At 43.9% G+C, this 22,420-nt stretch overlaps 1 protein-coding gene across 7 annotated transcripts in view; it reads left to right on the top strand.

Annotated features, from left to right (window-relative positions):
* LOC147702773 (protocadherin alpha-C2-like) overlaps nt 1-22,420 on the top strand; it is an 868,304-nt gene that overhangs the window by 400,454 nt on the left and 445,430 nt on the right. The window contains exon 1 of one of the 7 annotated variants that reach the window (XM_086931369.1): nt 11,652-14,161. The exons of 5 other annotated variants lie outside the window; for them this stretch is intronic. In XM_086931369.1, the coding sequence (XP_086787495.1) occupies nt 11,747-14,161 (2,415 nt within the window). In that variant the 5' untranslated portion in view covers nt 11,652-11,746. Of the gene's footprint in view, nt 1-11,651; nt 14,162-17,311; nt 19,887-22,420 lie in introns of those variants that run through there. One more of the 7 variants, XM_086931375.1, reaches the window with a different exon arrangement.

Raw genomic sequence — 22,420 nt, 5'->3', positions numbered from 1 at the left:
AAAGATTGAGGCAGTCGGAGGAGTTTCTATTAGAATAGATGAGTGAGACCCTGACTTTGAGAAATTTCATGATGATATAAATAATAGTTTTGGGGTTCAGATCTCTTTTGGACGTCATAATCATTTAAGTTGTAGGATGGAATGAGTGGTGTGAAGCATAGTCTCTTGCTAAACCCAACTGTAATTATAAATATTTGATAAATATTTTGTAATGACATGAGTTTTTCTGATGTATTTTGTTTTTATAATAAAATGTTTTGTATTAGGCAATGACAATACTATGCGATTTATAATTATGATAGATAGGGATAGTGATGAATAATATACATATATATATATATAAAATCTGATACATGTAATGTGTTTAATCTTTGACATACTCTTCGAAAAGAGTCAATTATTACAAGAACTACTGATGAAGGTTGTGCTATATTAACATGCACACCGAAACTCGTTGATGCCTTTGTGATTTTAAATTCGAGGAACTATTGCGTCATAAACTTTTTCATATGAAATGACTGCGATAAAGATTCAATCAAATTAATGGTTTATTGATGATATTTAACTTGTCACTTGATTTTGTCTCTTTATTTTGATTATCTATTAACATTGTTTTTATGAATTAGGGACAGTTTTTGCTGTCTTTTTAAACATATGTATTGATGACTGTTTATGATGTATATGGTTTTAATTTAATGTGTGGTTTATAATTGCAGTTTTGGCATTCTTTTTTACACCGTGTGTGGTTAATTGTATTGCATTGATTGAAAGTTGGATCCAAGGAAATATGTTTTTTTTATTATTTATATAGTGCATAGCTTACCAAACAGGGCTTCCCAGCGCCTCAGACCCAGAATAAAGCCACGTTTCAGCCCACGTGCATCTAAAAGAGGCAGGGTTTGACCTGTCTTTACTTCTAAGCTACTTCTGTACATATCTTGAAACCGCACCTTCCAGCTGTCAGGTGCTGTGGTTATAGAACATTACTCATCCAAATGGACCCCAAAGGGGTTTGCATGCGAGTAAAATTCTGGTACTAGACTTTGTCGATACCTCAACAGGGTAGATTCATAAGGGGTGCGGATTTGGAGTATTTCTCAGCTCGCCCTATACATTAATTGAGTAAGCTTCATATACATGTAGCTATGTGAGTTATATATCAAGACTGACCTCATTAGGGTTTGTGTTCTGAACAATTTTCCGCTGGTTGCTACGCATACTTCACTTGGGTGGACCTGGGCGGTGTTAGACGCTCTAAGCTGCCTCTCTCTACTGCTCTGTATTTCATCTGGCTGAATGATACATCCGTATTGGAGTTCAGAGGTGACACTCCGCCAAATACGTAATGGCTTATTAATGTATGTTTGTAAAATTTGTGATAAGTCCACAATGTTTTTGTATGATTGTGGCTTAGATGGTGGATGTGTCCTGTTTAAGGTCACTCTCTCTGCGGCTTCAGCGGACCTCATCTCTTGCCCTGAAGCATAACTCGCAAAACTTTACTGTTAGGGCAGTAGACAGTCGTGCACCTTTCCACCAGCATTTCTCTTGAAGAGCAACACATGTAACCTTTCCAACCTCCCTCCCTCCGGAGCCTTTGCAATGTAAAGCATTGTTAGGTAACCTGGCCCACGTAGATGCAGCTTCTCGTTTGCCTTACATGACTTGGGAACGTGCCTGGTCATGACGCCCTAGAAAAGGTCCAGCACCCGACACTTCACATTTAAGACAAGTTACGTCCAAACACCTTCAAACTACGAATGCTGCCTGCCGTGGGCCACCCGTCAGTTGAGGCTAACACCTAAAATGCCAAAGTCGTGGTTGTTACGTTTGCGCCCTGTTGAAAGACTTTGGTAGTTTTACAGGCCGACCCTTTAATTGTGCTGCCCACCGCACTGACCGGAACAGGCACCGTGCCTTTAATCTGATACCAAACAAAGCAATTAGACAGCCTGGAGCGGAACTGCCACCCTTTGGATAGTATTGCATTAACCTGTCTTGACGTACTAAACTACTATACCTCAAAATATATTCGCGTGAAATGCTTCCCTATATACTCAAGAAAGATCAGTATCATATAGCCAGTTATGTTTAAAGGGTGTGTGTGTGCCTTGTGGCCTATTTATATGACTCTGTTTTGTAAAATGTAAATGCAAAAGAGCAAATACATTGATCTCATACCTATTTTAAATACTTTATCAAAGAAAGATACATTCGAAGTATTTGAAACTAAATACTTCCCTGCATATACAAATGGGACACTAGATGCCGCTGTTCATTGCAAAGTAATGATGGTGTCTTAAAATGTTCTTTTGTGATGCTCCTGCTCTTCGAGCCTGCTGCCGTATCAGAGCAGCCAGAGGTTGGTGTGGTCGGGAGATGCTTGGCGTGAGGACGTCTGTCAGATTTCGCAGCTGATATTTGCAGCATCTTGTGGAGGAGAGGACGCTGGCCGAGGCACCGGCTCCGTGGGATGGGTTTTGCCGCCAGACACTGGATTCTGCCCTGGATTCCCGTTTTCACGGTCTGGCTCCTTTGCTGCGGAGGACGGGCTGAGGGGCCGATCCGCTACTCGGTGCTGGAGGAGTCTGAAGCCGGCACCGAGGTGGGGAATGTGGCGCGCGACCTGGGCGTGGACCTGAGGGATCTGTACGGACGGAAATTCCGTCTGACTTATAAAACCAAGGGGCAGTATTTCACGGTAAGTATGAAGAGCGGGGCTTTACTGACGAAAGAAATACTGGACAGGGAAGCCCTGTGTGGCAGCGCCGCCGCCTGTGTGATGAGCCTGGAGGCGGTGATGGACAATCCCTTGGAATTTCACCGCCTGGAGGTGGAGATTGTGGACATTAATGACAACGCGCCCGTGTTCCCGGCGAGTGAAAGCCGGTTTACAATCGCTGAGACGACTCTGCCGGGAGCTAATTTTTTAGTAGAGGGAGCGTTTGATCCGGACATCGGTACAAACAGTGTTTGCACTTATCGAGTCAACAACAATGACTTTTTTGGTTTAAAGACTGCAAGCAGTGACTGCAAAGGTAAGTCTATTGAGCTGGTGTTGAAGAAACCGCTGGACAGAGAGCAGCAGGCTGAGCATCACGTGACCATTACAGCTGTGGACGGGGGAAACCCGAAGAGATCTGGTACGTCAGAAATTATAATTACTGTTCAGGATGCGAATGACAATCCTCCTGTATTTGACAGCGAGGTGTACACGGTAAAGGTGCCGGAGAACACAGCAGCTGGCACCCTGCTAATAAGAGTAAATGCCACAGATTTAGATGAAGGGGCTAATGGAGAAATAATATACTCTTTCAGTAGTCGTACCCTTTCCAGCATAAAACACCTGTTTGCCATTGATGCGGAGAATGGAGAAATTCGAATTATTGGGTCCCTGGACTTTGAAGAATCAAATGTGCATGAACTCCACGTGCAGGCTCAGGACCGGGGTTACCTGTCAATGAATGCTCACTGTAAGATACTGGTGGAAATTATTGATCTCAATGACAACGCCCCGGAAGTGGAAGTGACTTCCATGTCTAGTCAAGTAAAAGAGGATGCCCAACCTGGACTGGTCATCGCCCTCTTCACAGTGACTGATAAGGATTCTGGAGTAAATGGGCAGGTTCGCTGCCAGATTCCCAGTGACCTCCCATTTGCTGTGGAGTCCAAATACCAGAATTACTACTCCCTGTCTGTGAAGGAACCTCTAGACCGCGAGGCGGCTTCCGAGTACAACGTCACAGTCGTTGCCAAAGACGGGGGATCGCCCTCACTTTCTGCCATGAAGACCATTGTGGTTTCTGTGTCTGATGTGAACGACAACCCTCCCGCCTTCTCAGAGCCGTCTTATGTCATCACCGTTCCAGAAAATAATGTGCCCGGATCTCAGGTTCTCCAGGTCTCAGCTCTAGACCCGGACACAGGTGACAATGCCCGCGTTAGATATTCCTTGTTAGAAAACAGCGCGGACGCTGTGTCTGTTCTCAGCCTCTTCTCAGTTCACCCAGAGACTGGGGTCATTAATACTCTTCACAATTTTGATTATGAGAAGCTACAGGTGTTGCACTTCCGTGTTGAAGCAAAGGATTATGGGTCACCTTCCATGAGTGGCCTCACCAATGTGACCGTATTCATTCAAGATGCAAATGACAACCCACCAATCATTTTCCAGACGGGATCTGGAAGTGCTGGATCAGCAGACACAGTATTGGTTCCACGGTCTGCAAACACTGGTCACATTTTAGCCAAAATAAGAGCAATTGATGCTGACTCTGGATACAATGCCTGGCTGTCCTATGAATTGAAAGACTCCACAATGGGAACACTCTTTAAAGTCGGTCTCTACACAGGTGAAATCAGCCTCAGACACCCTCTGGGAGAGAGTTATCTGGAAAGACACAAAGTTATCGTCCTAGTGAAGGACAATGGGACCCCACCCCTTTCTGCAACAGCAACACTTACAGTGTCACTGTTAGAAAATAACCCTGAACTAAAATCAGAATATAAGCTCAAAGACGGGAATGAAAACAACCTCAGCAACCTCAACTCCTATTTAATTATCTCTATATCCTTTATTGCTAGTATATTTATTTTCTGCGTTATACTTTTCATTACTTTGCATTATATCAAAGTTCGAAATGACAGAGAGAGATCAGAGAAACCAAACTGTTGCCCCATTGGAGGAGTCGATTGGGCTTATTGTCAAAACCAACAGTACTTGACTGCAAAGTCAACGGAAGGAGACCACGAAACTCCAAAATCTAACATGTCTAATCAGGGATGGACCCATTTTATAATAAACGGAGGAGTGACAGGGGATCTGATGCAGAGATACAGCATTAGTGAAGGAAATATTACCTCCACACCCAGTGAGGTAAGCAAATATGCTTAGATGTAACTTTTATGTTTATAGCCATTAACTTGTATAGTAAATTTCACAAAATGAGGTGATAATACATGCCATAATTAAACAATGCATGCTGGATATTACTTTTCAATTCGCCATGAACAGACTTTTAGTTTGACATGAAAATGAATTTCATAAATTAGGTTACTTGCAGAGTGTACTCTTTAAGCATCCATTTATTTTTTTAAATAACATAGATGATAGTACCTTTTTTTACTTTGAAGCACTTGCAGAACAGGAAACAATTGACCGAAACTGTCCTATGTTATTTTAGCAGTGTTATGCAGCTTATAGCTCTCCAATTTGATATGACCAGCGTCAATTGACAACATTTTCATGGGACAAAAGTGAAATCTTTTGGCACTTGAACAGGGGGCAAATTGGGAAGTGGTACCTATGGAAATAAAAGTATGGGCATTTAAGCTACGGGAAATTATTTTAGATATAGTGGCATCACTGGGCGAGTCTTTGAAAGTGCACCCAGTACAAAGTTACAGAACTGACTTCACAATTGCAGTGTGCGGATACAGAGATCCCACTAAAAGTATCCCCAGAGCAGTGCCAGGATGCATGTACCCAGAAGAAGTATCAAGATTAATATGCTTCCAATTATTTATGTGGCATAGAAACTGGACAGCAAAGCAAGTGTGAAGGGTTTTGGTAATTTCATTTTGTTTGGAAGATAATGTGTAATTATATTATATCCAAAAGATAGGTTGCAACGTTCAGTTGAGTGATGCATTCAGTGCAAGAGAATCACTTTAGCTCTTGGAAAGGATGTGTGACTGTTCAACTAAAGCTGTGCTGATGGTCAAAGTATAATTTCGCTCCATACTTCTTCTAAATGCTATCTCTAGTATTATTCACAGAGAGAAAATAGAATGGTTGCTGGGCACATACATAGCACAGAGTCCACGATTTGCGTATAGTGAACAGAAAAACAAATATTGATAAAGAAGACAAAGCACATTCTACCTTTGATTGTTCCAGCGGAAACAATATGCATCAGTGGTATGAATAAAATGCAGATAATTCCTATAAACTACAGCTGATGACAGTAGTGGGTGTTAATAACGGTCAATCAATATAGAATCACAGGAAGGAAAATTTGAGAAATTGCTTGGCGCTAGTTCACAGTTCCCTGTTTTCCTTTCAGGGAAAATTCCATAAATTTGATCATGCACTAAGAAAAACACATTTAGCATCTTAAATTTCCATATGAATTATTTTTATTGCACTTCCTTCTTACGGACACTTGAAAAAGTTCATCTTTTGTTTGGATGAAATTTGTATCGAAGAACCTTCAAATACTTGAATACAAATCTTCATCAACATGCAGTGGTATAATCATCCAAGCAAACGCATGTTTCGCGAACATTTTCCTTCTTCAGGGCTATACAGAATTTGTTCCAAAGAAATTTCTTTCCAATCTTCTGATAAGAGGGTTCTCAAAATTCCTTGTAACCTAGTGCTTCATCAAATAGTTTCCTCCAGTGGCATAATTCGGCAGTAGCTGCCCATCAGTAAAAGTACCGTCATGACTTTATGCAATTGGAAGAAACTATTTGATGAAGCACTAGATTAAGAGGAATTTTGGGAACCCCTTATCAGGAGACTGGAAAGAAATTTCTTTGGAACAAATTCTGTAAATCCCTGGAGAAGCAAAACTTTTGCGAAACACGTGTTGGCTTAGCTGTTTATTCCACTGCATGTTGATAAAGATTTGCAATAAAGTATTTGAAGGTTTTTTGATACGAATATCATACAAATTGAAGATGAGCTGTGTCAAGTGTCCGTAAGAAGCACGTGCAGGAAAGAGGGTTTCTATGGACATTTAAGTTGCAAAGTGTGTTTTTCTCAGTGCACATTCGATCAATATACTTAGGTTGTGAAATCCCTCATCCAAACAAACGGTGTAACCTGAATCACATGCAAACCAGATTTGCCAACGCATGCAGGAATCTTACAGTTTACCCAATGAATGCAGTTCTAGGAAGCAGTGCCAGGAATTGTCATATTTTTCATCGATTCACAAAGGAGCCAACATCAGAAAAGATAGTTTAGTGAGTTAATCTGAGCAGCATATGCTGTAGATCATGAGAGCAAAAGCAACAAATGATGGACAGAATGCTGAACAATGCAAACAAACACCCCCCCCCAGTCATAGGGATCTTCTTTTAATGCATCGTTCTGTTGCTCACTACGCCTCCCCAGTTTTACCCAGCCATATACTAATCAGTCTTAACACTGCTCCTCATGGGAACAGTCCAGCCTGAACTGCTGAGCCATCTCCTCCCTGAACCCGGAAAATAGTAGCCTTGGACTGGTTTCAGGGCATCATCCCACATCAGCCAGGCTTGCTGGAATCCAGTGGCGCAGTGAGTACAGGACCCACATCGGCGCATACTCTTCCTACTTAGGGAGACAAAATCAAAAGAAACAAATCATTGAAGGAATGCTGAACAAAGCATACATTAACCGACAATCACAAGATCTTTTGCACACCACGCCACTCCAGTTTGGACCCAGCCATATGAAAATCAGTCTTAACCGTGCTCCTCATGGGAAAAGTCCAGCCCAAACTGCCAAGCCAGGTCCTCCCTGAAACAGAAACAAGCATTCTGGGACCGGTTTCAGGGCATCACCCCATTTGCATATTGCGCATGTGAGGTCTATGGTGTGCCTGTAATAGGACTGTGTTTGATCACATGATAACATAAATGGAGGGGCTTAGCAAAGAAGTATAGTCACCAGCACATCTTTTCACCTTTCCCCTTAGAAATGCTAATAAAAATGAATGTGTACTCTCTACTAGCACTAGTCCTAAGTCTTCTCTGGGCCAACCCTACAGAGTTAGGGCCAGTCCATCCCAGGAGGACACTCAAATCAAATGCTATAATGCAGATGCCCATCCAGCTTGAGGCAGATTGAGATAAAGATAATCCACCCCTTTGCAAGAGGTGGCTGAAAAGGAAAACCTACCACCTAGACCCAATATCCTGATGAAAATTGCCTCAGACGTGTGAGTTAAGTCCAAACCTGCTTGATTCCTCCTCCGTGCAGCACTCCCTCACGTTTTATATTGTAAAAGGCAAACTCGCACCCTGCCTTCCTCCCATCCACTCTATCCACGGTGCTGCTGCCCTCGGCAAACACTTCACAGCTGCCTGGCCAAGGAGAGTGTGTGTTGGTGAAGTGCTCGCTGTGTGGGTACAGGTGCGAAAGGAGCAGTGACTTCGGCCCGGCAGTGAAGGAAGCATTGTGATGAGACAGAGCAGGGGTGAAGCATCACCGCATGGGCTCATGTGGTCCACAGCAGACCCATGGGGAGCTGCCTGATCTGTCGTTTGTCAAACATTTGGTGTCTGACTCAGGAAGATAATATAACCTCTAGGAGCCATGTCTGGGTGACGTCAATGAGGAAAGGCTGCTGCCCTCTCATCCCCCCACTCTCCACTGCACTATCACTGCTCGGGAATAACTGGCAGAAATGGCTGCTCTAAAGGCCAGATAAGCAGGCCAGGCAGCTTGGAGAGTGACAAGGCCTACCACCGCAGGATGAAGCAGACCACATAAGAAAATGGTGGTACATCATGGAGAGAGAACTTTAATAGCCCATCAACCTCTAACGTTCGAAAGCCAGTACAGTGCACGATTATTTGATGTGGACATACTCCTTACTACTAGGCCCCTTGCAATTTGGTACTTACCACAGTTCTCTCGTCATAGAGATATCCTTTGAATCATGGTGGAATTTTTTTTATAAAGAGTCCTCCATTGAAAAAATTCAACATAGAACAAATCATATTTCCACAGCTTTCCAGAGTATAATACACATCACCCTCTCAAATGTAGTGCCTTAGTCCCTTGCAGATTAAATTGCTCATCAAGTGTGAAGGTATCGGGCGTGTGCAGGAGTAGCCCCCATTCATGCAGAAAATGAGAAAACGCCACATTCCAAACCATATACTGTCAACTTAAATCACAACCAGTCCATTTTCGCGAGATTGTTCGGATGTCTTTTATTATTTTTATTTTCTCTTTCTTTTTAGAAAAACAAAAGCCAACGCGTTTCATTCTGTAAGCAGAAATTCTTCAGGGCATTTGTGAATTCCGTGATATCATATAGATCAATTAGCCTGGCTAATTTGGTGTATCTTTCAGTAATGTGCGCCTTCATGTCATATATTAGTTTTATTCTTTTCATGTGTCGGGCAAGGTTGATTGTAGGGTACAATACCGTGATCTGATAGTCACTCAAGGAGCATCGGGCGGGACCTGCGAAATGCTTAGGAGTTTCTGGGTGAATTGGCGGCCTTAGTAAGGTATGCAAGGCTCTGGCCCTGACATAGAGATGCCCTGGAGGTTTTGAGTGACTATCAGATCACGTTATTATACCCTACAATCAACATTGCCTGACACATGAAAAGAATAAAATGAATATATGACATGAAGGAGCACATTACGTTTAAGTTTAACGTATATGGTTTGGAATGTGGTGCAATCTCGATACAAGTACAGATACAATTGACCCTGAGGGATAAGGGTGGTGCCTTGGGACAGAGGGCACTTTTGAAGTTTGCACACAAAACTATCTCTCTGTTAAAAGTATTTGGTATACCTTCTGAGTTGGTGCCTATGGTAGGCTAATTGGTCCACTGTCTGGCTTTTGTGTTTGTAGAAAATGAGAATACCTCGCTGTGGTGTTTTTTTACTCTAAATGTTCTACATCGATGAAAAACATCTGTACTGAGAGCCAGCTTCATTAGTGCAGTGAAGGCGCCCCTTTGACTTGCCCAACCAACGTGGTTGTTTCTGGCCCCCTCCTGAAAACTGTGATCATTCTTTTCAGCTATTGTTTTCCTTGCTATTTCACACTTGGTGGTTTTCAGTATGCGTTACAGATGGTCCTGAATAGAATGTCCAGACTTCCTGTATGGGATATTATCCAAAGTATACATTGTTTGCATACAACATAATGGTTTAAATTTATTTTAAATGTTTTGGTTTTAACAGTCATTACTGTCCGATTATAATTTCATTGTCTACTCCATCTTTGTTTTATTTATTTAGTCCATTTAGTACATGGACTTCGGCCTGTCCCTGAACTGGTCTCCTTTGAACACTCAATTGGGGTGTGTTCAGACAGATTCCTAGTTACACGCGTATGCCTCATCCTGGTTCATGTCATCAGACTTTGGAATGTGGGTGTACCTCATCCGGGTGCTCATAAAACCAAGTATGCTTTCTGACCACCTCTAAGCTGTTTCTGTAAGTATCTGCAAACCACACCTTTCTGGTGTCAGAACATAGCTCACCCAAATGGACCTCAATGGTTTGCGTTGTGAGTAACTGTCTGACACTAGAGCTTGTCTTTCCTTAACAGAGGAGATTCACAAGGGGTGCCGCTTTAGACCAGTTCTCGGCTACCATTACATACGTAATAAATATGAAATCATATAAATAAATACTAAATCAATGGAATAAACTTCCACATACATGTGGACTTTCTGTCTATCACACCAAGACTGACCTCTTAAGGGGTTGTGTTCTGAACAATTATCACCTGCCACAGAGTGTCCCTCGGAAGGGCTGGGCGTTGCCAGTAGCTTCAAGCTGCCTCTGTCTACCTGCTCTGTATTTCAACTGGGCATTTCTCACCTCTGCATTGGAGTTCATAGGTGGCACTCCACAAATAAAGTATGGGCTTATCAATGTATGTATGCATGTAATGCTATATGTGATGCGTCTGAAAAACGTTTGTGTCTGTGGCTTTGAAAGAGGATGTCTCGTGTTTAATAGCTCTTTCAACGCGCCATGTCGGACCGCATCTCTTGCCGTGATGCATAACCCGCAACAGTTAACTCTTAAGACATTAGACGGTGGTGCACCTTTCAACCACCAATTCTCTGGGAAAGCAACACATGTAACACTGCCAGCCCTCACCCTTCGCCCCCGAAGTCTCTGCATTGTAAATCAGTGCTAGCTGTCGCACACAGGTGCAGCTTCTCGTTTGCCCAACATGATTGGAGAGCATGTCTGCCCACTCACAGCACCCGAAACATCACTCGTTAGACAAGATACACCTAACACCTTCAAACTATGAATGCTGTCTGCAGTGTGCAACCAGTCGGGCGAGGCAACCACCCTCAGATGCCAAAGTGGTTGAAGTAGCGCACTGTTTGGCAGTTTTAAAAACTGATCATTTACATTTTCTTCCCGCCACTCTGGCGAGAACAGGGCGGCACTGTCTGCCCTCGATCTGCCACCAAACACTGCAAGGAGACGGTCTCGAACTAACGTACCACTCTTTGGGTTTTATTGATTTGGCGAGAGACTCTCTCTAGTGTATATTAAGTCTAGATTCAACTCCTGGCGTTACGTAATTTCTATTCAAAACGTCTAAACGTAAAATGCGATCCTATATTTACTCAAGAAAGATTCAATATCACCGAGCTCATTATATTTAAAGGGTGTGTGTAACTAGGCGGTTTATGTCTCTGTGTGTGTAAAAATGAGTACTAAAGAATGTTTGATTTAATATTTATTGAAAGGCCGTTAAGAAAGATAAACGAATTCGAAGCATTTGAAACTAAATTCACCCCTGCAATTTACAAATAGGACACTAGATGTCGCTGTTCATCGCAAAGTAATGATGATGCCTTAAAATGTTCTTTTGTGATGCTCCTGCTCTTCGAGCCTGCTGCCATATCAGAGCAGCCAGAGGTTGGTGCGGTCGGGAGATGCTTGGCGTGAGGACGTCTGTCAGATTTCGCAGCTGATATTTGCAGCATCCTGTGGAGGAGAGGACGCTGGCCGAGGCACCGGCTCCGTGGGATGGGTTTTGCCGCCAGACACTGGATTCTGCCCTGGATTCCCGTCTTCACGGTCTCGCTCCTTTGCTGCGGAGGACGGGCTGAGGGGCCGATCCGCTACTCGGTGCTGGAGGAGTCTGAAGCCGGCACCGAGGTGGGGAATGTGGCGCGGGACCTGGGCGTGGACCTGAGGGATCTGTACGGGCGGAAATTCCGTCTGACTTATAAAACCAAGGGGCAGTATTTCACGGTAAGTATGAAGAGCGGGGCTTTACTGACGAAAGAAATACTGGACAGGGAAGCCCTGTGCGGCAGCGCCGCCGCGTGTGTGATGAACCTGGAGGCGGTGATGGACAATCCCTTGGAATTTCACCGCCTCGAGGTGGAGATTGTGGACATTAATGACAACGCGCCCGTGTTCCCGGCGAGTGAAAGCAGGTTTACAATCACAGAGTTAACGCCCGCCGGATTTCATTTTCCGTTGGAGGGGGCCTTTGATCCGGACATAGGGACAAACGCTCTTTGCACTTACCAACTTAGCAACAATGACTTTTTTGCGCTAAAGGCTGAGAGCAGTGACTGTAAGAGTAAGTCTGTGGGGCTGGTGTTGAAGAAACCACTTGACAGAGAGCAGCAGGCTGAGCATCACGTGACCATTACAGCTGTGGACGGGGGAAACCCGAAGAGATCTGGTACGTCAGAAATTATAATTACTGTTCAGGATGTGAATGACAACACTCCTGTATTTGATATCGAGGTGTACACGGTAAAGGTGCCGGAGGATACAGCCCTAGGCACCTTCTTAATAAGAGTAAATGCCACAGATTTAGACGAAGGGACTAATAGTCAGATATTGTACTCTTTCAGCAGTCGTACCCTTTCTAGTATAAAACACCTGTTGACCATTGATGCAGAGAATGGAGAAATACGAATTATTGGGTTCCTGGACTTTGAAGAATCAAGCTTGCATGAACTCCACGTACAAGCTCGGGACAGGGGCACTCCAGCCATGACCGCTCACTGCAAGGTATTAGTGGAGGTTGTTGATCTTAATGACAATGCCCCGGAAGTAGAAGTGACTTCTATGTCTAGCCCAGTGAAAGAGGATGCGCAGCCTGGACTGGTCATTGCCCTCTTCACAGTGACTGATAAGGATTCTGGGGTGAATGGGGAAGTCCTTTGCCAGATTACCAATGACCTCCCATTTGCTGTAGAGTCCAAATACCAGAACTACTACTCCTTGTCTGTGAAGGAACCTCTGGACCGCGAGGCGGCTTCTGAGTACAACGTCACAGTTGTTGCCACAGACGGGGGATCTCCCTCACTGTCTGCCATGAAGACCATTGTGGTTTCTGTGTCTGATGTGAACGACAACCCTCCCGCCTTCTCAGAGTCGTCTTATGTGATCAGTGTTCCAGAAAATAATGTGCCCGGACCTCACGTTCTCCAGGTCTCTGCGCTAGACCCGGATGCAGGTGACAATGCCCGCGTTAGATATTCCTTGTTAGAAAACAGCGCGGACGCTGTGTCCATTCTCAGTCTCTTCTCTGTTCACCCAGAGACTGGGGTCATTAATGCTCTTCAGCCTTTTGATTATGAGAAGCTCCAGGTGTTATACTTCCGGGTTGAAGCAAGGGATCATGGGTCTCCTTCCCTGAGCGGCATCACCAATGTGACTGTATTTATTCAAGATGTAAATGACAATCCACCAACCATTTTACAGAGTGGATCAGGAAGTGCTGGATCAGCAGACACAGTCCTGGTCCCACGGTCCGCAAACCGTGGTCACATTGCTTCCAAAATTAGAGCCATGGACGCCGACTCTGGACACAATGCCTGGCTGTCTTATGAATTTAAAGACTCCACGTTGGGGACACCTTTCAAGATTGGTAGCTACACCGGGGAAATCAGCCTCAAACAACATCTGGGAGAGAGTTACCCGGAAATGAACGAGCTTATCATTTTGGTGAAAGATCATGGGACCCCACCACTTTCAGCAACGACAACCCTTACAGTGTTACTCGTAGAAACGAACATGGAAGTGAAATCGGGCTACAAGCAAGTTGAGGAAAATGAAGACTACCCCACAAATCTCAATTCATACCTAATTATTTCTATAGCTTTTATTTCTAGTATATTTATATTCTGCATAATACTGTTTACTACTTTACGCTGCATTAAAGCTAGAGATGAGAAAGTGGCAAGAGAGAAACCAGATTTCTTTCATGATGGTGCAGGAAATGTGTTATATTCTCAGCCTCAAACCCAGCAGTATAACCTGTACCTGGCTACCCAGTCGGAATGTAATCTCACTATCCGAAAATCAAAGTTGATCAGTCAGGATCTGAGTAGTACCACAGCAGGTGGAGAAATAGTTGGAGATCTTATGCTGACATATAGCACTGCAGAGGGAGGTGCCGCCGAGGCAGTCGTTGAGGTAAGAGGAATGCATGATACATGAATCTGATTAAGACCGTTTTTAAGCTAACCAATCCGCATGCAAACCAGATTCAGTGCTAAAGACTGAATCTAGGTATTCAGATGGATTATATAATAGATCCCTATTTTTTTTGTTTTTGTTTTTAAACTGAAATTGTTTTGTTGTGATATATATATATATATATATATATATATATATATATATATATATATTATCAGATATTGTGCGTGTGTGTATATATATATATATTTATATATATATAATATCTTCTCAAAGTAGCTTCTTTATCAACTTTGTTTGTTCTGTAAAAACGTCAGGACAGTAGCATATTTACGAATTTCATGGGAATTTTTTTTTAAATAATTTCCTCTCAGTATAGAGAAGATGTTTGATGTCACAATTTTTATTTTCTGCACGGCACATTTGAAATTCTTTCACTGTTGTCAGCCTTGCTTTAAGTGTGATAAGTTGTGGGCTAATGAATCGCAGATCCGGATCATGAAGGTTGGTTTGCATTGTATCGTGTTTTCGTACCTGTGCTTGACACAGCTGGGATGCTTTGCAAAGATGCGGTAGTGAAAAAGAGAACCAGGAGGAAAACCTCCTTCATTTGATGTTTGAGCTACATGAAACATCCGAAGCCTGTAATAGCAATGTCTGCTGTAATGTTGAGAGTAAAGATTTTAAAGGGAGTAATACATGTGTTCGGTAATTATCAAACTATGCAACTAATTAACGCAATGACAGAAGCTGTTATTGAAGCGGGCGGGGTACAAAGGTAGAAAGCGGGATCCCCGTACAGGAGGGACCAGGGTGGTTTCTGTTTCTTAGACACATATCATTCTGGCCTTCAATTTTGGGAGTTTGCCTGACAGTTGCTTTAAATGCATATTCAATGTCTGGTGTACAAAGCTGGTCGTTTGAACAGTGTGTGGCTTGTGTGACTTCGGTGAGCCAGCATTTCACAATCGTGGACACGAGCTCACACCTGCTGTTGAGGTGGTGGTGATGCACTAGGGTGAGTCAATGTACGTGTAGCGATTAGTACCCGCTGCGGGTGTTGGAGCGGACGGACATACATCAGGGCTGCGTACAGCTGCTCTTCTCAGCAGCCAATTGCTGCTACGTGTGTCCTCTGTATCCATTGACTTCCCGAACGTATGCTGCCTGGCATTTAAACCCCGCCTCTGGCGAGTCTCGAACGGTGAGTCACTTGTGCACTTGTACGTTTGATTGTGTTATTCACATCACAAAGATGACCTCTTAATATGGCGGCTGCTTTCACGTCCGCTCTCCCTGTGCGCAGAGATATAACACAGCTGCCGGCGTGTTCTTTGCGTCTACAGGACTAGAAGGCGCATTTGGTGTTATCCAGCTGACGTCCACATTGAACCAGCGGGCTTTTCATTGTGTCTGAGCGGAGATTGACGGCTGTATAAAACATTACAAAAGGAAGCCCTTCTGCTGCGTGTATAATGAATAATGCATGAAGTCCTCTAGTAGATGTTTACAGGAATGTAATCATAACTCCGTCGGAGAAATATACTAGCTGGCTGTGATGTTTGGGAGTTTAATGTGCAGGTTTCAGCCCGGCCACTGCATTTCATGATCTATTATTAATGAAAGATCTCCCCCTGCCGTCGCCCTGCAAAGTGTTAGTGACACGGTTGACAGTTTTCCAGTCTAAAGCAAACAAGTGCCCATGAAACGGCGAGGACATATTGTATGTATTTGCCTATGTGCAGCTCATAGGGCAGCGTCATATCCGGAACGCTCTGACAATCCTCATTGACTGGACCTGGATCTTTCACACTGAATGACGAGTCGAGAGATATAACCATTGGCAGCCTCGCAGACCTCGGAGGGATGTGACGCTTTCCAGTGACCTGAGGCCCTTTCAGCTCTCGCTTCCGACGCTCTGCTTCCGCCATGAGGCTGGGGTCGGTGTGTTACTGCGGATACTTGTCTCATCGGCTTGGAAAGATGGAGCAGGGTCCAGTGGGGAACTGTTGGGGTCAGTGATCCTCAAGCTCACAAATGATGGAGCCCGGAAACTGGCAGAAGGAAACGAGGAACAAGCTGTCCCCACACGTTCATGTGAACACGTGACTAGATTCATGTCTTTGAATCAATGCCAAGTAGCATCTTCAGTTTAAGAGCAATGGTGAGAGAGATGGCGAGGGGGGATAAAGAAGGAAAAATCCAAGGATAGAGAAAACGAGATCGAGAGAAACTGGGAGAAAACAAACGAGAAAAGAGGCTCCGCCCAGCAGAGGCCGCACTCCTCAGTGGAGGTGTGTGACTGTATGACACACGTCACTACTGAGAACATATTCACACAGCTTTTGGAATAAAAGCACATACTGCAATATTCTATCATAATCCATCTGCAGGTATACCTCGCTTTATATATTATTTTTTAACTCGGGCAATGACCGAGAGAGCAACAATGCGTACTGTAAGCATTAAACCTTAATCATAAATTAACTTATTTTGTATGAAACTACATAAATGCGAAAAAAGGGGTCGAGCTCCTGAAAAATCAGTCAAAGCAAACGAAAAAAAAAATGTTGCTTGTAGTTGTATGACGGCATCCTCACTGGTAAACCACAGTGTATCTACAAAATGTGGAGAATGTTACTCAAAAGCAACCAAAAGATTATTCTGCACCGTAAAATGCTTTAATAGTTACTTGTCATTAATGACGCACCAGCATACTCTTATATGTTGTTATGGTAGTTGGGCAAACTGAAGGGTGCAACGGTTTACTCCACGCCGCAGGACTGTACCAAGTTGCAGCGTTGCCAGGTTACGAAGGATACATGTGTGTTTGGAAATGTTCTCTATGGTTTCCTGGATCATGACGTCTTTAAAATGGTTGAATGTTGATGTCAGTGATAAATACAATATATACATATTTTCACGTGCTTGTAAGTATTTGATATTTTTTAAAAAAAGTTTTGAAAGTTATTGTTCTTTCGTAAAGCAAACTTCTTCTAGGTCTTGACTGTAATAAGTGCTTGTAGTATCCCAATAAGAACACAAGGTGTCGCTGTAGACCATCAACGGGCTGTAGAAATAGGGCTGAGTCAACTCCCTTTAAATATGAAGCCCATGCTCGCTGGAGCGAGATTCCAGTTGTTCTGTGTCATTTTATTCTGATTCAGCTGCGAACGCGCCATTTCTGCCGCGGAACCTGGAGGGCATACAAGAGGCAATGGATCATGGCCACCATTTTCACTGCACCGCAGGATTGTACCATCTTTAGGAGTCAAGAGACCTTCTTCTGAAGTGAGCCTCGCTGTATGTACCAGGTATGTATTTCTCAGACTGGAGCCAGAGTCATCGATGGCGGACGGGACTACTGCTGCACCTCTGTGCTTGGGGACTGGTGGCCGGGCAGGTCCGGTACTCCGTTTTAGAAGAATCCGAGGAGGGTGCGCAGGTGGGGGACGTGGCTTCCGATCTGGGGGTGGACGTCGCAGACCTGCACCGCCGCAGGTTCAGGCTGAGCTCCGACGCTGCAGTCCAGTACTTCGAGATCAATTTAGAGAGCGGAGTCATTTTTGTAAAACGAAGAATAGACAGAGAAGAGCTGTGTGGCAAAAGTGTTACATGTTTTGTAAAATTAGAAGCCGTTATGGACAATCCCCTGGAGTTATACCGCGTACAGATTGAAGTAGTGGATATAAATGACAATGCGCCCATTTTCACAGTGACTCGAAGGCATTTATCTGTTTCCGAGTCCACGCTGCCTGGATCACGTTTCCCGCTAGAGGGCGCCATTGACCCAGACGTTGGCACTAACTCTCTCCGGTCCTATAATCTCAGTCCCAGTGATTTTTTCTCTTTGGACGTTTCAGTGACAGAGACTAAGAGCAGTTCTGTGGCTTTAGTTTTAACCAAAGCCCTGGACAGGGAGCAGCAGTCTCAAATGCAACTGACTCTAACAGCGGTTGATGGCGGGAAACCCGAGAGGTCAGGCAGCACCCAGGTCATTATAGAAATCCAAGATACAAATGACAACCCTCCTGTATTTGATAAAGAGCTGTATACAGTGAGGCTGCCAGAAAACGTCCCTGTTGATACTCTGGTCATTAGCCTCAATGCCACAGACGCAGATGATGGACAGAATGGGGACATTCAGTATTCATTTTATGACCTGGCTTCTTTAAACAAACACCAGCTCTTTAGCATTAACCCTGATAGCGGGGAAATTCGAGTCCTTGGGCAAATGGACTTTGAAGACGTGAGCATGTATGAAATACAAGTGCAAGCTCAGGATAAAGGACCGACTGTCATGGCTGGGCACTGCAAGGTCCTGGTTGAATTGATTGACCTCAATGACAATGCCCCTGAGATTAGAGTAACCTCTATCTCCAGTCCAGTCCGGGAGGATGCCAAGCCTGGGCTTGTGATAGCTCTATTTACTGTGACCGACAGGGACTCGAGAGTGAATGGGCAGGTGCACTGTGAGGTGGCCCCTACTCTCCCCTTCCAGATCGAGTCAAAGTTTGACAGCTACTACTCTTTGGTCCTCAAGAAACCGCTGGACCACGAGGTCAATTCTCAGTACAATGTTAGCATCCTCGCAACGGATGGCGGATCCCCACCTCTATCCACTGTTAAGACCATCGTCATTTTGGTTTCTGATGTAAATGACAACTCACCAACATTTTTGCAATCCCCCTATATAGCCTCTAGCCTCGAAAACATAATTCCTGGGTCTCCTATTTTTCAAGTGTCGGCAACAGACTCTGATTTAAAAGAGAATGCCCAAATCAGATATTCTCTGTTAGGAACAAGTGTGGGGGGCATTTCTGTGTCCAACCTTCTGTCTGTTCACCCCGACACAGGTCAAGTGTTTGCGCTTCAGTCCTTTGATTATGAAAAAATCCAAGCTATCGAATTTTGGGTGGAAGCAAGAGATTCTGGTACCCCTCCTCTGAAAAGCAGTGTGAATATTACTCTGTTCATTGAGGATAAAAATGACAACGCACCCACAATCTTGTCACCGACTTTAGATGATGGAAACTTTCTAAAAGCCTTGGTCCCAAGGTCAGCGAATACAGGACACCTCGTAACTAAAATCACAGCAGTGGATGCGGATTCAGGATACAACGCGTGGCTTTCCTATACATTGAAAGAGCCATTGAACACAGCCCTTTTCAGAATTGGCCTTCATACTGGAGAAATTAGAACTACCCGACCATTTTCTGAAAGTGATAGAGATGAGCACATACTAATAATCCTTATTACGGACAATGGGAAACCACTTTTATCTACAACAGGAACTCTTTATATTTCTTTGGCCGACAGTAATCAGGAAATCATTTCAGATCAGAAGCAGGTGGCAACCAGTGACAGAGTCCTCACTGATCTGAATGTGTACTTGATTATTTCAATAGCTTCAATTTTAAGCATTTTCCTGCTCCTTGTAATGCTCTACATGGCTTCAAGATTTCTGAAAGCAAAGCGATACATCGAAGGATGCAGGAAAGCAGAACCAGCCCCTGATCTCAGAGGAAATTGGTCTTATTGCCAAAATCAGCAATATAACTTGTATTCAACTGTGGAGTCTTTGCAAGGTGACTGTAAAACGCCAAATTCATGCACAGCCACAGATACCCAGGTGTTGAACAACAAAGGCATGGAAGGACATGCAGCAGTTCTTGTTCAGAACCTCCTTGGGATGGAACACGTGATGAAGGTACAAAATGAGGTAAGAGAAAGTACCCTCGCTTTGACTGTCTTCGGTTGGATCTTTGCAGAATCCGGCTTCATCCCACCGTTTCATTCTCTGTATATAAATGTTGTAATCAATTTTAAAAAGGGACTTAAGATGAATTATTTAATGGATATTTGTAACTGTTGTGTTATTGTTTGTTTTTAGAAGGTAGACGATCTGGCAGTAAAACAGACTTTAGACCCAGCAACAATATTTTCTCATTATCACATAAGAATGAAACAATCTGAGTCCAGTTTTTGGAACAGATAAACTACCCTATGTTGAAAATATTGTGCTGGTGTATCATGGGGTGAAGGTAGTCTTCAAAATAGCTTTGTTTCAAGTCGGGATTACGTTTATTAGTGTCAATTATCTTGTTACCTGGCCTGGTTTTGAAAATTTCTCAGTCTAGTAAACCAATTAGCTAAATGTCTGGTAAACTTGTAGATGGATATACATGGTGTGAAGTAGACTAATCTTTATTTTTCTTGAACTCTACAAAACATTTCAAATTATCATTTTTTTGTGAAATTAATTTCCTGGTCATCAATTATGTAACATCTTAAAATACGATTTGATTATCCTATACAGGGCAGAGGGGCCAGGTGGTGTGTTAATCTTCATTTTGCAGTGAAAGTTTGTCCTGTTCCTTGTTGATTGCCAGAGACAAAGGTGTCTCCTCCCAACAGACATGGTGGCGCCCTGCACAATATATCACTAGTTAAAGGTGAATGATGTTTCTGGACACAGTTCCCGTATAGGAGGAAAATATTCTTTAAGGTAAAAAACCTCCTTAGCAGTCTATCAAGGCTTTCATGAAGATGGGGAGTTATGTTGCAGTAGATAAGCCAGGCACCCAACTCCCCCTGACATTAGGAAGAGGGCATAGTCCCGCTAAAGAATCCTGGAGAAGAATAAAAGTGGAACTGTTTCAAAAGGATAAAAATCATGGACAAAAATATATTAAAAACGGGTGAAAAATGGAAAGAAAAAGATCGAAAATGCATTGTGATGTGTCTCTCTGTTGTGATTGCCTCCCTTCTATATAATTTAAACAATAACTGATATCACAGGAAAGACTCTTACTTCATTTTGGAATATGACTTCCATTCACCTCCTCTGTACTATTAACCACCTTGAAAAAGGTAGTTCATATGCCTGATCATAAATTTTCCTTTAGAATCATGGCATTTGCTAACATGCAAAGAAGAAGACCAATTTGATTGATTTTCCTACTGCCTGATCCTACAGCCCCACTGCTCTATGTACCAGTCAGTCATTTCCACTGATCTGGTTGGTCCATGATCTTTAAATCATCAGGCATCTCATGCACAAGGATGCCCAACAACTCCCCGGGCATGTCACCCAGCAAATTACTGTCCTGTTGTGCTGTGGGTGCAGAATCTTTCTATTACCGAAGACTGGCTCTGTTGACTCATGGGTATAGATGTGACAGTTCACAAAGATGGTACAAAAGGGGGTGGTGATGGACGGAGCATTTGAGTCAATCAAACACTCACACCCAGTCAAAAGATCATGGGAACAGTCCAGCCCGAACTGCCGTCCATCACCACCCCCTTTTGTACAGCTTTTGGCCGCCATAAGTGTGGCAGGGTATGCTCAGGCGTGAGTCCCTTGCTCACTTTGCCACTGGATTCAAGCAAGCCGGGCTGAAGACGGCTGGAATGCCAGAAACCGGTCCTCGGAAACTTGTTTCCGGTCCAGGGAAGACATGGCTTGGCAGTTCGGGCTGGACTGTTCCCATGAGGCACAGGGTCAGACTGATTTGCATATAGCCATGTCTGAACTGGGGTGGCAGAGTGGGCTAAAGAACGGTGATGGATTAAACCCAGATCTTTTGACTGGGTGTGAGTGTTTGATTGATTCAGATGCTCCGTCCATCACCACCCGCTTTTGTACCGCCATTAGTTCACAAAGATGGCATATGCTTCATCGACACCCCTGTGTTTTAGTCTCCTTGCTTCTTTTTCTTAAACATTGAATAATGGTTTTGAGGAAGGGGTATGTGTCTGTGCAAGCTTTGATGAAGAACTTAGGGACTTATTGTGATAATGGGTGGTCAGACTGTCACCTGCTATTACATCGGTCAATAGACGGACCGACTAGCAGGTAACGGTTCAACTGCTCAATTATGATGCTACCACTGGGCTGGCTGTCGGATAAGTGCTCTCATGGCGGCTTCTGCTGTGGCCCTGTAAAAAGGCCTCAGCACAAGCTGGAGTGTAAAAGAGCACTTTGTGCACATCCATGCACTGTGTGGTGCATGGCACACAGTGCATGGATGTGTGTGGGGCACTACATGTGCCACAGGGCCACTTTGCAGTGTCCCACAAGGGACAGGGGCCCTGTCTTGGCCTCCAGAGTCCCTGTCCTACAGAATTTTCATGGTAGTGGGACTGCTATGAAAAGGCTCTAAGAAAGAAAAATTGAAATCTCGACAGCACCACTGTCATTAGGGATTGTGGATCCAACTGCCTCCCCGTCAGGATCAGTAGATCCTGTCGGAG

Source organism: Lissotriton vulgaris, chromosome 7, assembly GCF_964263255.1.
Source record: "Lissotriton vulgaris chromosome 7, aLisVul1.2, whole genome shotgun sequence".
NCBI lineage: Eukaryota > Metazoa > Chordata > Amphibia > Caudata > Salamandridae > Lissotriton > Lissotriton vulgaris.
Note: the sequence above shows the minus strand (reverse complement) of the source record. Positions and strands in the feature narration are given on the sequence as shown.